The 13850-nt window shown below is 37.5% G+C and overlaps 1 protein-coding gene across 4 annotated transcripts in view; it reads left to right on the top strand.

Annotated features, from left to right (window-relative positions):
* The window catches only part of rab11fip4a (RAB11 family interacting protein 4 (class II) a), a 37744-nt gene extending 28346 nt beyond the window's left edge, over positions 1-9398 (top strand). For all 4 annotated transcript variants that reach the window (XM_027171647.2, XM_027171649.2, XM_027171651.2 and 1 more), the window contains 9 exons: positions 127-162; positions 540-639; positions 1082-1185; positions 1668-1808; positions 2876-2957; positions 3106-3243; positions 5530-5679; positions 5789-5932; positions 6309-9398. In XM_027171647.2, coding sequence (XP_027027448.1) covers positions 127-162; positions 540-639; positions 1082-1185; positions 1668-1808; positions 2876-2957; positions 3106-3243; positions 5530-5679; positions 5789-5932; positions 6309-6425 — 1012 coding nt within the window. In that variant the 3' untranslated portion in view covers positions 6426-9398. The remainder of the gene's footprint in view (positions 1-126; positions 163-539; positions 640-1081; positions 1186-1667; positions 1809-2875; positions 2958-3105; positions 3244-5529; positions 5680-5788; positions 5933-6308) is intronic.
* Positions 9399-13850: the final 4452 nt, after the last annotated feature.

Raw genomic sequence — 13850 nt, 5'->3', positions numbered from 1 at the left:
TTATTTATGTATTATTGATCACTGATCAAAGATCAATCCAGTGTTTCTGTATTATTCTGATGACATATGGTTCATCTGAGTGGTAGCACGTGTAGGCTACAGTCACTAACTGCTTTTGTTTTTCAGTCCAAACAGGAAGATTTCCAGCACAGCTTTTGGAAGGTAAGAAACATTTGCACCAGTTGAACTGATGAAAAAGGCCACTTTTATATCTATCCATCTCTTTACCTCATCCAAGTCAGATCAAAAATGGACATGTTTAGTTTGTTTGTGTTTCATTTAGTTTGGTTTCACTCTTTTTTATGATTCAGATGCTTGTGTAATGTGAGCATTAACTTTTAATTTAAGAGAACTGCATCAATGTACATGTGTTCCTAATAAAGTGGACAGCGAGTGTACCTATAATTATGCCAGATCTCGCACTCTTACGCTGTACTTTAAACTGCACACTACTAAAGCAGGCAGCTGAACTAATTATTAATTATCATTAAATTTAATAAAAGCCCTTATGTCTCTCTCTCTGTCTCTCTCTCACACAGGCAGCTTTTCCATCACAGTAATTTCAGCAGCAGTCATGGCAGCACCGAGGATTTATTCCACGATAGTATCGACTCCTGTGACATTGACATTACTGAGAAGGTACAGAGAACTTCATCTCTGTACACACAAACACTAGACCTCCGAGGCTGAACCATTTTGATAGATGCAACCAATGTGTCCTTTCCAGTCTTCAGTATCACCCAATTTTCTACACTCACGCAATAAAAATTTAAATATTAATGAACACTTTCAGATTTTAAGCACGTATGTGGGAGGGCAGGCTTTTGAATTTAGGCACATGTTCCCACAAGGCCAGGAATATCCGATAGCTTTGTCCTTGTGTGGCATTTAGTTGCTCCTTGAAAAAAATCCTTTTTTTGAAGGTTCTAAACAACAAAATGCAGATTTATTTCCAAATAAACACCTTAAGGTTAATATTGAGTTGTATATTTGTGTCATAGCATTAACTACCTGCATTGATTTGAATGCAAGCAACAATAAAACAAATGTGTGTGTGTGTGTGTGTGTGTGTGTAACTTAGGTGAGTTACCTGGAGAAGAAGGTGTCAGAGCTGGAGAATGACAGCCTGGCAAACGGAGACCTGAAATCCAAACTGAAACAGGACAACACACAGCTGGTTCACAGGTAAATAGCATTACATATTAGAAGCATGGAATTTTTCATCAGTATACTCCTAAATCTACAGTAACAGAAGACACGGTTGTGTGTTCATTTGTCTACTAGGACACCTCAGAGTTCCTGAATTGAACACTGATGCTAACTGTACTTACAGAGTAATTGTAGTTATTGACAATATTTGCTTACTATTTTAATGACAGATCTGAGGGAATTAGTTCTGTCTCAGTTTACACTTTCATTCGGCCATAATATTTTATACATTGTCTGGTTAAATGAGTTGTGAGCCAACATTGTTTACTACCATAAATATATTGGCTAGTACATTATTAGTAGCTAGATTTCCTTGTAGATTGCAACAGTGGTCTCTGAAGTAGTCATAAAAACTAGCACAAAAATAACACAAACCTGATCCAAGAAATCACTGTAAGTCCATAGACACAAGTATCACACACACGTATGTGTGTATGTGTCTGTGCTTGTGCTTGCAGAGTACATGAGCTGGAGGAGCAGATTAAGGACCAAGAGACTCGGGCAGAGCAAAGTTTGGAGGAGGAGCTGAAGAGACACCGAGAGGTTTACAGCAAGATGGAGAAAGACAAGAGCAACCAAATAGAGCTGCTTTCTAACAGGTACAGGTACACACACACAGGGCTCATGCAACATCCTTAAACAAAATCCAGCTGCGAATAACAAGTGTTTGTTATATTATTTTGAACATTAGAGGATGAAGTATTGTGAAACATAATGCTATATACACACCACTCAGCCATAACATCACTGGCAGGTGAAGTGAATGACATTAATGATCTCATCACAGTGCCACAGTGATCAGTCAGGTCTCAATGTTTATATGTTGGATGAAGAAAATAGTGCCTGCCAAAATGTGATGGTTAGATGACTGGATCAGTACATCACCAAAACAGCAGATGGAGAGTTCCCTGTATGCCAGTGGTGTCCAAACTTATCCGGCTGGGCACGGTGTGGGTGAACACTTTTATTCCAACTCAATTCAATTGAGTCAATTGAAAGCCAAGATCAACTGATAAAACAGGTGAAATTCAGTTCAATTGTATTTGTATAGCCCGTTTAACAATAAACATTGTCTCAATGCAGCTTTAAAGAAGTATAGAAACAGAATGAATATCTTAAAGTTACTATTTATCCCTACAGTACAAGGAAAATAAGCGCTAGTTTAAGGAGGTCTTCAACTATCATTTGAAGATAGTCAGTGACTCTGGTGTTCTGACATCTATGGGAAGTTCATTCCACCACCTCGGTGCCAGAATAGAAAAGACTTTAAGAGATGGTGGGACCAGTCAAGCAGTGCTAGTAGATTGGAGGGAGCGTGGTGCAATCTCATAGTCACGGACTGTCCATGCAGATCTATCCCCAGCAGAGTACACCACCAGGCGACGAATCTCCAACCAGGAGTAAGGCATCCGGTGTGGCTTCTGCTTGATTGGTATGAAACCCTGCACCCACACTGGACCTTTGTGGATAAGATTGGACACCCCTTTTTTATACAGTGGTCAGTACATGCTGAGTGAAGGCTGGGGTGTTGGAGGCGGGAGCTTTGCATAATGGAACCAGAGAACAGATAAAATTTAATTAATCATGTGGTTTATTGGAATATAATCAGTTATATTAGATTGATGCAAACTAAGCTTTATGTAATTTGAAAAAAAAAAATTCCCAGAGTACAGCAGCTAGAGGAGGAGAACTCTGAGATGAAGGTGAACGTTTGCAGATTAAAGTCTCAGACTGAGAAACTGGACCAGGTAATCAATATCACAGTTAACATAAGTACCAGTTTCTTCACTACCATCACCACAATTCTAATAGAAAACATTTTAAAATTATCAGAATTTTCAGTATAAATCACTGTGATCATTAGTTGCCTCTTCATCATGTCTGCCCATGTTGCAGGAGAAACAGCGCATGACTGATAAACTGGAAGACACGAGCCTGCGTCTAAAGGACGAGATGGATCTGTATAAGAAGATGATGGACAAACTGTGGCAGAACAGACACGAATTTCAGAAAGAAAGAGAGGCCATGCAGGAAGTGAGACGATGACATTTAATGATCAAATTCTTATCCTCATATGAATCTCCATTGTCCAGCAGTCTATTCATTTCTAGAACGAAAGACGGGGAGGGTAAGATGCAAGTACAGGACGTGTAAATATATGTAAAAAACAAAAAACAAACAAAAAAACCTATTATAACAGGGAAAAACAAGAACAATCCAAAATCAGCAGGCAGTACTTAGGTCAGAACAGACACAGAGCAACAGGACTGAACAGATTTACAATAGCTTAGCATAGTCAAAGTTAAGAAACAACAGACCAAAAATGTAAAATCAACATCACTTAGAAACAGGCTTAGTAACATCATGGGAAAAAGGAAAAGAGTGTATACCTCACAACAAGGAACTTGGGTTCACTTGGTGGGGTGTACGTTGTTTGAAAGCCAACGTTAACATTTGAAATCACCAAAACAAACACGCCCCTAACCCAAATGGGTCCCATTCCTGTATTGATAGGTCCGCCCATACATACATACGTAACCCAGGCAACTAATGGAAAGAAATGTGTCTATCATAGCTGAAGGGAAGAACAATTCGATTTTAGATAAACAAACAAGCAAAAATAACACTCAAGCATAATCATGCAAAGGATGACATATATTAGTTCTGTGAAACAAAGCAAAACCAACGTTACTCACCTATTGAGAAGGAAAAAATGACCTCAGTGTCCCATCGCAGGCCTTCCTACTCCTTCAGTTCTCTCCAGTGCTGGAAAGCTGATCCTATATTAATACAGGTCCTGCGTCTTCCCTTTTCTCCGCCTTGTCAATGTTTCAATCACTTTCTGCTAATGTTTGACATGCGCACTGAACACTCTCTCCGCCGCATATTGACAAGACACTCCCATTTCTGCTCATTAGCTACACGTTTGTTTTGGTTGTCGGCCCGACTCAGTTTTCTGAAGCATTTCTCGAACATTGTACACCCCACCTTTAATGCAGTGTGCAAACTAAACATAATTCAAATATATAGGTGATTAGATAGATGATTATAATCAAAAGGCTGGCAACTGGGAGTGCTGATGGTTACTGTTTGTTCACCGTGGTGAAAAAGTCTGTAATGTAAAAAGGCGTGACAGAAACATGTAAAGCTTCTATTACACTGTAATAATATAATAAGTAATAGTAGATAAATTTGATTAGATTCATGACATTTTAACCTGAGATGTGGGACGCCAAACTCTAGTGTCCTAATTTTGATTTAGGCTTTTAGCTTGTGTTTAGAACAGCAAAGCTGTGACATAACAGAATGACTGGAGTTTTATTTTCACTGAGAGCTGCGATACTTCAGCACCTTTTTCTTTTGAGACTGTGTGTCAATATTAATAATTATACCACAACATGACGGATGAATATTTATGACTGAAATGTAAATGATAGTTTTATATTAATCCACTCGTACTAATGCTTTATGATTATCATTACAGCTAATTTATAGGGACTTCGTGTTTATTCTGAAAACCTCACAATCAAAAACGAATGAAAATCACAGTGTTGTGTGACAAACTAAAGAATTTATAAATAATCGTTTATATCACTCACATTATACTGTAGTTGCTTTACACAGTTGAACCCTAATACAAATTCCTCTGCCCTGTCTTGCAGATGTTACCTCGACATTTTATTCCAGATTATATTTGTCACATATACAGTTATTGTACACAGCATGCAGTAAAATTAAAACCTGGGAATGTAAATGACATATATATATATATAAAACTAGCTAATCTTAAATCAGGTAGCACTGGGGAAATAAAACACAACCAATAAAAGTGCCGGGCTGCACTTTGGTGGTAGGAAACTGTCCCAGATGTCGATGGCACTTCATTAGTAACTTTAAAGTCACAGTTTAAAAGGAATGCTGTATATATAATCTTTCCTTTCATGTACCGCTTTTCACTCGGCTCCCATCTCTCACACTTTTATCCCTGCCGCAGCTCACTGCAACAGAGAACAGTCATTAGTGACATTCAGTATAGGTGTGTGATCCTTATGATTTGTCGATTCTCAATTAGGTAGCAACAGCATTTATTCTTCTTATTAGACATTCTTACTAGACAGAGAATAAAAAGTGTAAGGCACTAAAAACACAGGCCACATCAGATCTAGCAACTTCCATGCCTCAGTAAACAACATGCATGAGCTGTCACGTGAAAAATCTCTGCAGATTACTTTACATTTACTTTCCTAACAGCTCTTTATGACAGATATTTTCTCCTCAAGTTTTGCGCATGGCTCATTTTTCGTTTGTCTATGTGTGTAGCTGATAGAGGACCTCCGTCGGGAGCTGGAGCATCTGCAGATGTTTAAGTTAGAAACGGAGAAACCCGGCCGTGGTAGAAACTCCCTGTCTGAATTCAGTTCTCGAACACGCGAGATCGAGCTTGAGCATGAAGTCAAACGCCTGCGACAGGTAAAAAAAACATTGTTGTGTCATTTCAGCATTGTAGCAATCGGCGGAAGAACCTGATCAACTCGATCTTGTAGGATGATATTTTACCGTCTGACATTTTTTCTGACAGGAAAACCATAAACTGCGGGACCAGAACGATGACCTGAATGGACAGATTCTCAGCCTGAGTCTGTATGAGGCAAAAAACCTCTTTGCTTGCCACACTAAAGCGCAGAGTCTCGCCACTGAGATTGACAATGCGTCCAGAGATGAGGTAATCAGCCACATGTCAGGTGAAGAATATGGATGTACTCAGAGCAGGTTGACAGCTTGAACATGGTGATGGAAATCTGCTTTTGGTGTTCAGTGGCAACCTGCGATGGGTAAAACTTCACGACCAATTAACTGCCACATCTCAAACGTAGGCCTTGATGAAAAGTTTGTATTAAATTTTCACTTGTGGGATCTTGTATGTTTTAATGGATCTAAATAACACTAATGAGCCATTTTAGCGTTTGGGATGAAGCAGAGCATAAAACAATAGCAAATTCATCTTACCATTGCTTGACTTTCTACAAATGACTGTCTTTATAGTGTTCTTGGTTGTATTTCAGTAAAATACTTTTCAACTTGTGCTTTTGGTCCTGCAGTTGGTCGAGGCTCTGAAAGAGCAAGAGGAAATCAACTTCCGTCTTCGGCAGTACATGGATAAGATCATCCTTGCTATACTGGACCACAATCCCTCCATCCTGGAAATCAAGCATTAGACGCATCCTGATGAAGTGGCGGTTGGAGCCACTTTGTGGCTGGGGGAAGACACTTGACTATTCCACTCCACATCTGGATCAGGAGCTAAAAAAAAAACCTGATACATCTAGAATATAATGTAAAATATATTCTTCAATATACATTCAGTTTTGTGTACACACACTTAACTCTTTCGATTACAGTGTACACACGCTTCACTGTTTTGATTGCAGTGTACAACCACTTCACTGTTTTGATTGTGTCTCTTATCTCACGCAATGTAGTTTTTCACTAAAGTCAGTCCAGGATGGTTTCTTTTTATTGGCTAAAAGCAGCAAGGACTAAAAAACATTAGACTAAAAGCACTTTGGCTAATTTACCTTCCACTTTGCATGAAACTAAACATCTGGTTAGTTCATGTCTCTGATCAGACAGAACGCAACGAACCAATATTACACACCGTTCTCTTAATCGTCCGTCAATCTGCAACGAGTAGCACCTTCTTCTTACTGAAATATGAGTTTTATTACCTCAGCATGCAAAAGTCTCAATAAATAAACTTAATGCACCTCAAGACCACCACTCTGAAATATGTCACGTTAAAAAAGAAATATGATTGAGAATTAAGATCAGTTGTAACATGTATAGAATGAATCTCGCTCCTAATAATAAAAAATATATTAAAATGGTTCAATGAAGCAGCACATCAGTGTGCTAGAGGACCGTCCTGAGCCATAATCAGTTATTAGACCTTACTATTATTACATTAGACAGGGTTCTTTGGCGCCTTAGGTTTTTTACCGCTGATATAACTGCCCATGCCACTGGGTGTGTGTGTGTGTGTAGAATGGACGCTTTGGGGAAATACGATTTCCTTTCTGTGGCAATAAGCAAATGCTTCACCGTTGCCCTTCAGCTGGAATCCCTGAACACATCATGTATACTAGCAAGAATATAAAATAACCACAATACAATACGTTAAAGTGAAATTAAAATAAACTTGAATGAAATGACATTTTGTCTCCAACACAGCAATCTTGGACATTATTATTATTATTGCTTTATATTATTGTTGTTGTTTTAATAATAATGTTAATAACAACAACAATAATTTGCATTGCACATTTCCAATGTGACTAAAAAACAAATTCCTAAAATAAAATATATCATGGAATAAAAGTGATCGAAGCAAACCGAAGCACATGCTAAGCGGCTAGGTGGAAAGAGCCGATTGACAGAGCAATAGCCGTGTATGGATAGTATGTTAAACATGTTATCGCCTCGTTTTTAAACATTGTTGGCAGTATTGTCGGAACGTTAGCTCACTTGGCTGCTGTAGTAGACCCTCACGTCTCACATACGCTACTTGTCTAGTCTTGTTAGTGTTAGCTGAGTGTATGATTTCTGTGACTAACTATGAGTTCACTAACATCCGATTCATCACTTCATGTTGCCTTGGTGTTCAATGCCGTGTTTATCGGAGACTTTTTACCTCTCCTTTCACTTTTTTTGGGCTGTTTTATGTGTGTCATGTTTCTGAAGCATCATAAAATTAGCAACAGGGCACATGCTCCTTTAAGATTCCTTCGATATTGATTAAAAATTATGCGACAGTGGCCTGTCAGGGGAGGTTATAGGAATTTTCTGAATTGTAAAAGTTTTGTCGAGTTATGCATTTGCACAAAGCAGGATTGTTTACAGCATGTTGTGTCTCCAAGCAGAACCTGGATACATTCGTAATTATTTTGAGAGAAAAATATAGAAATAATACGACAAATTATTTTCGTACAGATGTGTAAAAGATGTTCAACCCCTAAAACAGCAACCTTTCGTATTTTTCTAATCTCCTAATCCATTTTTCGAAATAGGTCACGACTAAATAGTCGCTATTTCATTAAGAATAATACTTAGAAATGAAATGTAGCCTTTAAGACAGAGACACTGATGTAAAAGTACATTAGGCTGTTTAATCAGCAGTAATTACACTTCAATTACACTTCATCAATCAGAGGAAGCTGTGTGTCGAAGAGTAAAATAAAGAGTAATCGACCTTCCAGCAATAAAATGCTTCATATTTCATTACATGTGACTAGAAGAGCTGATGGATGGTTACGTCACTCTGCTTGTTTGTGCTTGCTACTTAGTGACTCGCTAGCTGTGTAATTTAAATTTGACTTCCCTTCACATTTCCTGCTCTTTTTCTGTACATTATGATGTGAAAGGTCCACAAGGACGTGTTCTAAAAAGTAGCTTCAAGTGGACTTAATAGGCATAAATAGATGTACTATGAAGTTGCCATGGTATTTGAGGTAAAAATGTGTGGCGTTTCCCACTTGACAACTAATCAGTTTTCTTGTCGCTAAAATGAAACATTCTGTTAAGATAATCGGTTTGTGTATAAACTTAAGCAGTGTATAAACATCTGCATCATATCTACTCTTTTCACTACCATTGGTAGTCAATGCACATTCCAATTCGATCCATATTTGTATAAAGTACAACTTTGATCATCTTGGTCGCATCGCTGGACACGTCCATTTTTTTTAATTTTTTTATCACTACTTGAGAAATTCTCTCAATACAAAAAAACAAGTCAGTTGAATCAACCGGCTGTGTATAGCATTGCTAGAAGAAGTTAGCATTTTAATGTATAAGATATTAACATGTAAGACAATGTTATAGTCAACATTCTAAAACACAAGCGTATTCCTAGTTAAACACACAACTAAAGACACACAACTCACATAAAGAAGTGTTCAGTTCTCACTTGTTTTAGTCAGTTTAGTGAGACCAATGGGATTAAAGATAAGATAAAACAGTGCAGTCGTGTACACCTTACAAATAAAGGGTGTGTCCCTTTGGGTAAGATGAATATACTATACAATCAAAAAGTGTTCTCACTGTAAATGTCATGAATGTATCACCTCTGTTTTTTAAACCACCTTTTGTTTATTTTTTTATTTATATATTAAAAAGTCACGTGAATGACAGCATTGCAGATGACTGTGTAGTTCAGATTACTGCAACCACAGAAACGCACACTATTGCACAAATCGCATGTAATTAGCCTGTTTTATGTTTGTGTTCTATTTCTGTCTTTTAATAACATTTTAATAGGAACTTTTTTTTGGATATATACAAATATCAGTCCCTCCAGGGTTGCGCAGTTGATGCTTGAATTTGCTGCTTTTGTTTTTTCCAAAACATTTCTTTTTATGTGGAAAACGAATGGGTGAACGTGCAAAAGCACAGGATTCTTCTCCTTCCTGTACATTACATATGTAATGACTTCCTGTGACAGCAGTAACTCATTTCGACGCATGTACAGCAGATGAATGTGTCGTGATGACGTCACACGACATGTCTTGGCCCGAATCTGCAGAAAATCTGAGGTCAATTTTTTTAAAAATTAATTTTGCGTGCATTTCTGTACTCAGAATAACTGAAATCCTGGAGGAACTAATATACTCTGTTCATCCATAGATAATTTGCATTGTAGCATTGTTGGAAAACTGTACAGTTTGTATTTATACACACACACACACACACACACACACACACACACACACACACACACACACACACACACAAGCAAATGATTTTTTGTTGTTGTTTTTTTTACAGTTTTAACATAAAATAGACATTTTTATTATTTGTGTGTGTGTTTAGGTTTATTCTTTGTTCTATACAGCAAAGAGAATTTTGTAATTCTAGCTGAATCCTCATATGTTAAGATGAAATTAAAGTGCTGTCATTTAACTTATTTTAAGCACTTAGTAATAACGTCTCATCAGAACGTCATGTTCGATGTTTTGTGCAAATTTTGTGCAAAGGTCCAGTGTTTGCACTAATAACTCAGCGTATAGATTAATACAGGTAATTATGTTATTTTGTTTGTTTATTTTTGGAAATGGCAAAAAACAAAACAAAAAAAAAACACTTTCACTAACTGATCATTTTAGCAGCATTCGTTTTTTTTGTACTGATTTGATAGATGCTTCTTCACCGCCCACAGTCAAGTTTTTTGCTATATAAAAAAGAAAATAAATCCATGTTCATGATCTAGTGACAAACTGCAAATGGAAAACTATAATAAAAGCGTTTGCATTAGCATGATTTGGCGTTATAATTTGGTTGATGCTTTGTTGTTGTTGTTTTTTTTAACAAATGGGCATTGTTGCAACGCAGCTGTACAGGAGTATAGAAATCTAGAATATCCATTTTAAATATGAATTCATCCCTAATGTGGAAGCCAATGGCAAGGGAGGCAATAAAGAAAAAGTCCCTGAGATGAGACGAGGATTAAACCTTCAGAGGAACCAGACTCAAAAAGGAACCCATCGTCATCTGGGAGATAACAGAGAGTGTGATTAGAATTCATCATTCATTATTATTGATAACTGTTTATGACATTGTGCAACTGTAATTTGAATTGATGAATTGATGCTTTATATGAGAATAAACATTTAAGGTTCACCAGAAATGCATCACAGGTTTAAAATGAATTGATTTTTATATCTGTAAGTAAAGATTTTTTTTTTGCATCAGCATCTTCAGCATCATATTTCAGTTAAATAAATCTGAGAAAATTAAAGCCCCTATCCAGTTAGACATCAAGTGACCATTAGTGCTGTAATACTTAAAGCCTACCCTAGGTGGCGCTGCTGGAGTATTATTCGATATCTCTCTCTCTCTCTCTCTCTCTCTCTCTCTCTCTCTCTCTCTCTCTCTCTCTCTCTCTCTCTCACTAACCAGTAGGAACAACACATCTAACAGAAATAATCAGTGTTTTAACTAATAATATACAGATGATAATAATCCTTAATAAACTACAGCGTGCATTCCGAATGGTCAGGAAGTGTCGTCTATAACAGCAGCTCTGACAGTAGTTCAGGCTGCAAGCTTTATATTGAAATGCTCATAAAATACTTAAAAGAAACATTTAAAATAAGAAATATTTAAAAATATATAAAAGAAACTAATATAAATCTTTTTTCTTTGAGCATTCATCAAAATTCAAGTGAGAAACATTTTAGGGGGAAAAAAGGGCTGCATAAATGTGCACAACCTTTAAACAATATTTTGTGAAACCACGTTTTCTTGTAACACAGCATTCAAACTCACAATCAAGTCTTTCCACAGTGTTTTGAGATATAAGATCAGATCTGAGCTCTTTCCAAAAATGCTGATCTCCTCCTTTTGAATTCATTCCTTTGTTGACTTGTGTTTGTGCTTTGAGTCATTATCGTGCTGGAAACTAAACTTCTTCTTTATAGTTAATTGTCTAACAGAGTCATGCAGTTTTTTAAAATTACAATTTTAAAAAACAAACCAGACCTTGAAATTGACAAGGCAGACCCCACAGTATAATGATGCAAAATGCTGCCACCACCGTGCTTCATTCTTAGAACTGTTTAGAATTCTGCCTGAAAAGTTAAACTTTTCTCTCTCAGAATTTGAAATAAAACTATTACAATGAAGTCCTAGAGAAACAGCTGTTTCTTATTGTTAAACGGAATCACTTTACTTCACATACAAGAGGGCATTTATTTTTAATTACTTTTTTGTCTCCAGACAATTTGATTTTCACTTGAATTGTGTTGCTTGCTATCACATAAGATAAAATGTAGAAAAAAATGATCACGCTTATCACAAATTGCATTATTAAAAGGGGTGTGTAAACTTTTTATTCCCATTGTAATGGTTTATTCACAAAAGCTTCCATAGTGGACACTCAACATACTGTAATGACTCCACCTGCGACTCGCCCACCCAGAGGGAGCTGTCTCCAGAATTCTGAGCACTTCCGGTTTACCCAGTTATTTCCTGTTATTGGACATTTAATCGACACTTACTCTACCACACAAAGTATCGCCAGTCCACTGTGTTTCCAAGCCATTTGTTCTACCATTGTCATTGTCTTATTGTGTATGGGCTTTGTATTCTCTTTTGCTTTGTGTTTTTGGATTATCTGCCACTCTGACTGCTTGCTTTCTCGTTCCAATTTTTCCTGTCGCTTTTAATTTTTATCTGTGTGTATTTAATAAACGCCATGAATTGGTTCTACACCTTCCACGCTCACTGGATCATTATACATACACGGCCAAAATAAAGTAATAAAACAATGTTATTGACACAGATTTCAAGTGCACTCTGAGATCTTAAGCTTGTCCAACTGGGGGAACCCTGAATAACTGGACCTTCACACTGCTGCTGCTGCTGCTGCTGCTGGGATAGGAACTAGGATAGTGTTTCTATCTGCCTATAATGTGAACATGTTGTATGTAACATTTGCATGTAACAGAAAAGTTATTAGAAATCCAACAAGCTCTTGTAGAAAAATTCCAGCACCCATTCACACCACCCACTCCATTCCCCACAAAACACCCCCCTTTCCTCATACACCCCCCTCCCCCTCCAAATTTGTGTGTTTTTGTCAAGGATTTAAAGAAAAAAAATTTCTTTTGCTGTTAGCAAGAAAGCAAATGCCAGGATCTGTTTCTGTTTTCAGGTTTGGACTGCAAAACAGATCACGGCCAAATGTCATTCCTTTCCATCCAACCGGAGAAGCAAAACACTCCAAACCCTCCTGTAGTGTGCTCTTGCTCTACAGTACTTTTAGCCAAAAGAAACCCAGACCAAACCTTTTCATTCTTCAAATCATCTTAAATTGACTTGAAGGTGAATAAAAGGAAAGATGTGATGACAGGTATGTGTGTATGTCTGTGTGTGAACAGGTGCACAGATGTAAGCGGAAATGATACTTACCTGGTAATTAACAAAAATATTGACATAAATGCAAACTGTGTGGTGGTGTAAACATGTGCATTCCTCCTAGGATCGAAAGAACATTATTTCTCTCATGTTAATTAAAGTACAGCCTGAGCTAATCAGGTTGGAAAGATTTAACTATTGTAACACTGACAGTAAAAAAAAAAATAGAGGGGAAAATAAATCAGCCTTGCTTAATGTTTTCACATGGGCTAAAATTCCCCAAAACGTTTCTATGAGTCATCATATGGGAAAAGAGAGAGTGCTGGAGCCATGCCTGGTTAGAATGGAGTTCCCCTTCACACACACACACACACACACACACACACACACACACACACACACACACACACACACACACACACACAAACACACACACACAAAGACAAAGGAACTACAGACTGCGCAGAAGGAAATCAACAGAGCAGAGAGAATGTTATTAACTGCAGTCCAGAATCAGATGACGTTTGTCTTTGCCGAGTAAACCCGGAGGCACAGTAACAAAACCGAGCTGACATTTGAGGTGTCACCACTTCGCTGCAGGCTTAAACAAGCGGTGCACTACTTTCACAGTGACTACCGTGCATACAGTATGTGTAAAGCGGTGAAGTCATGCCTCATTGAGGGCTGCCGTTCAAGCCCAAGACTACCTCAAGACAAATAAAGTAGCGTGT

This window comes from Tachysurus fulvidraco, chromosome 15 (genome assembly GCF_022655615.1).
Source record: "Tachysurus fulvidraco isolate hzauxx_2018 chromosome 15, HZAU_PFXX_2.0, whole genome shotgun sequence".
NCBI lineage: Eukaryota > Metazoa > Chordata > Actinopteri > Siluriformes > Bagridae > Tachysurus > Tachysurus fulvidraco.
This window is presented reverse-complemented; position numbering and strand designations above follow the sequence as displayed.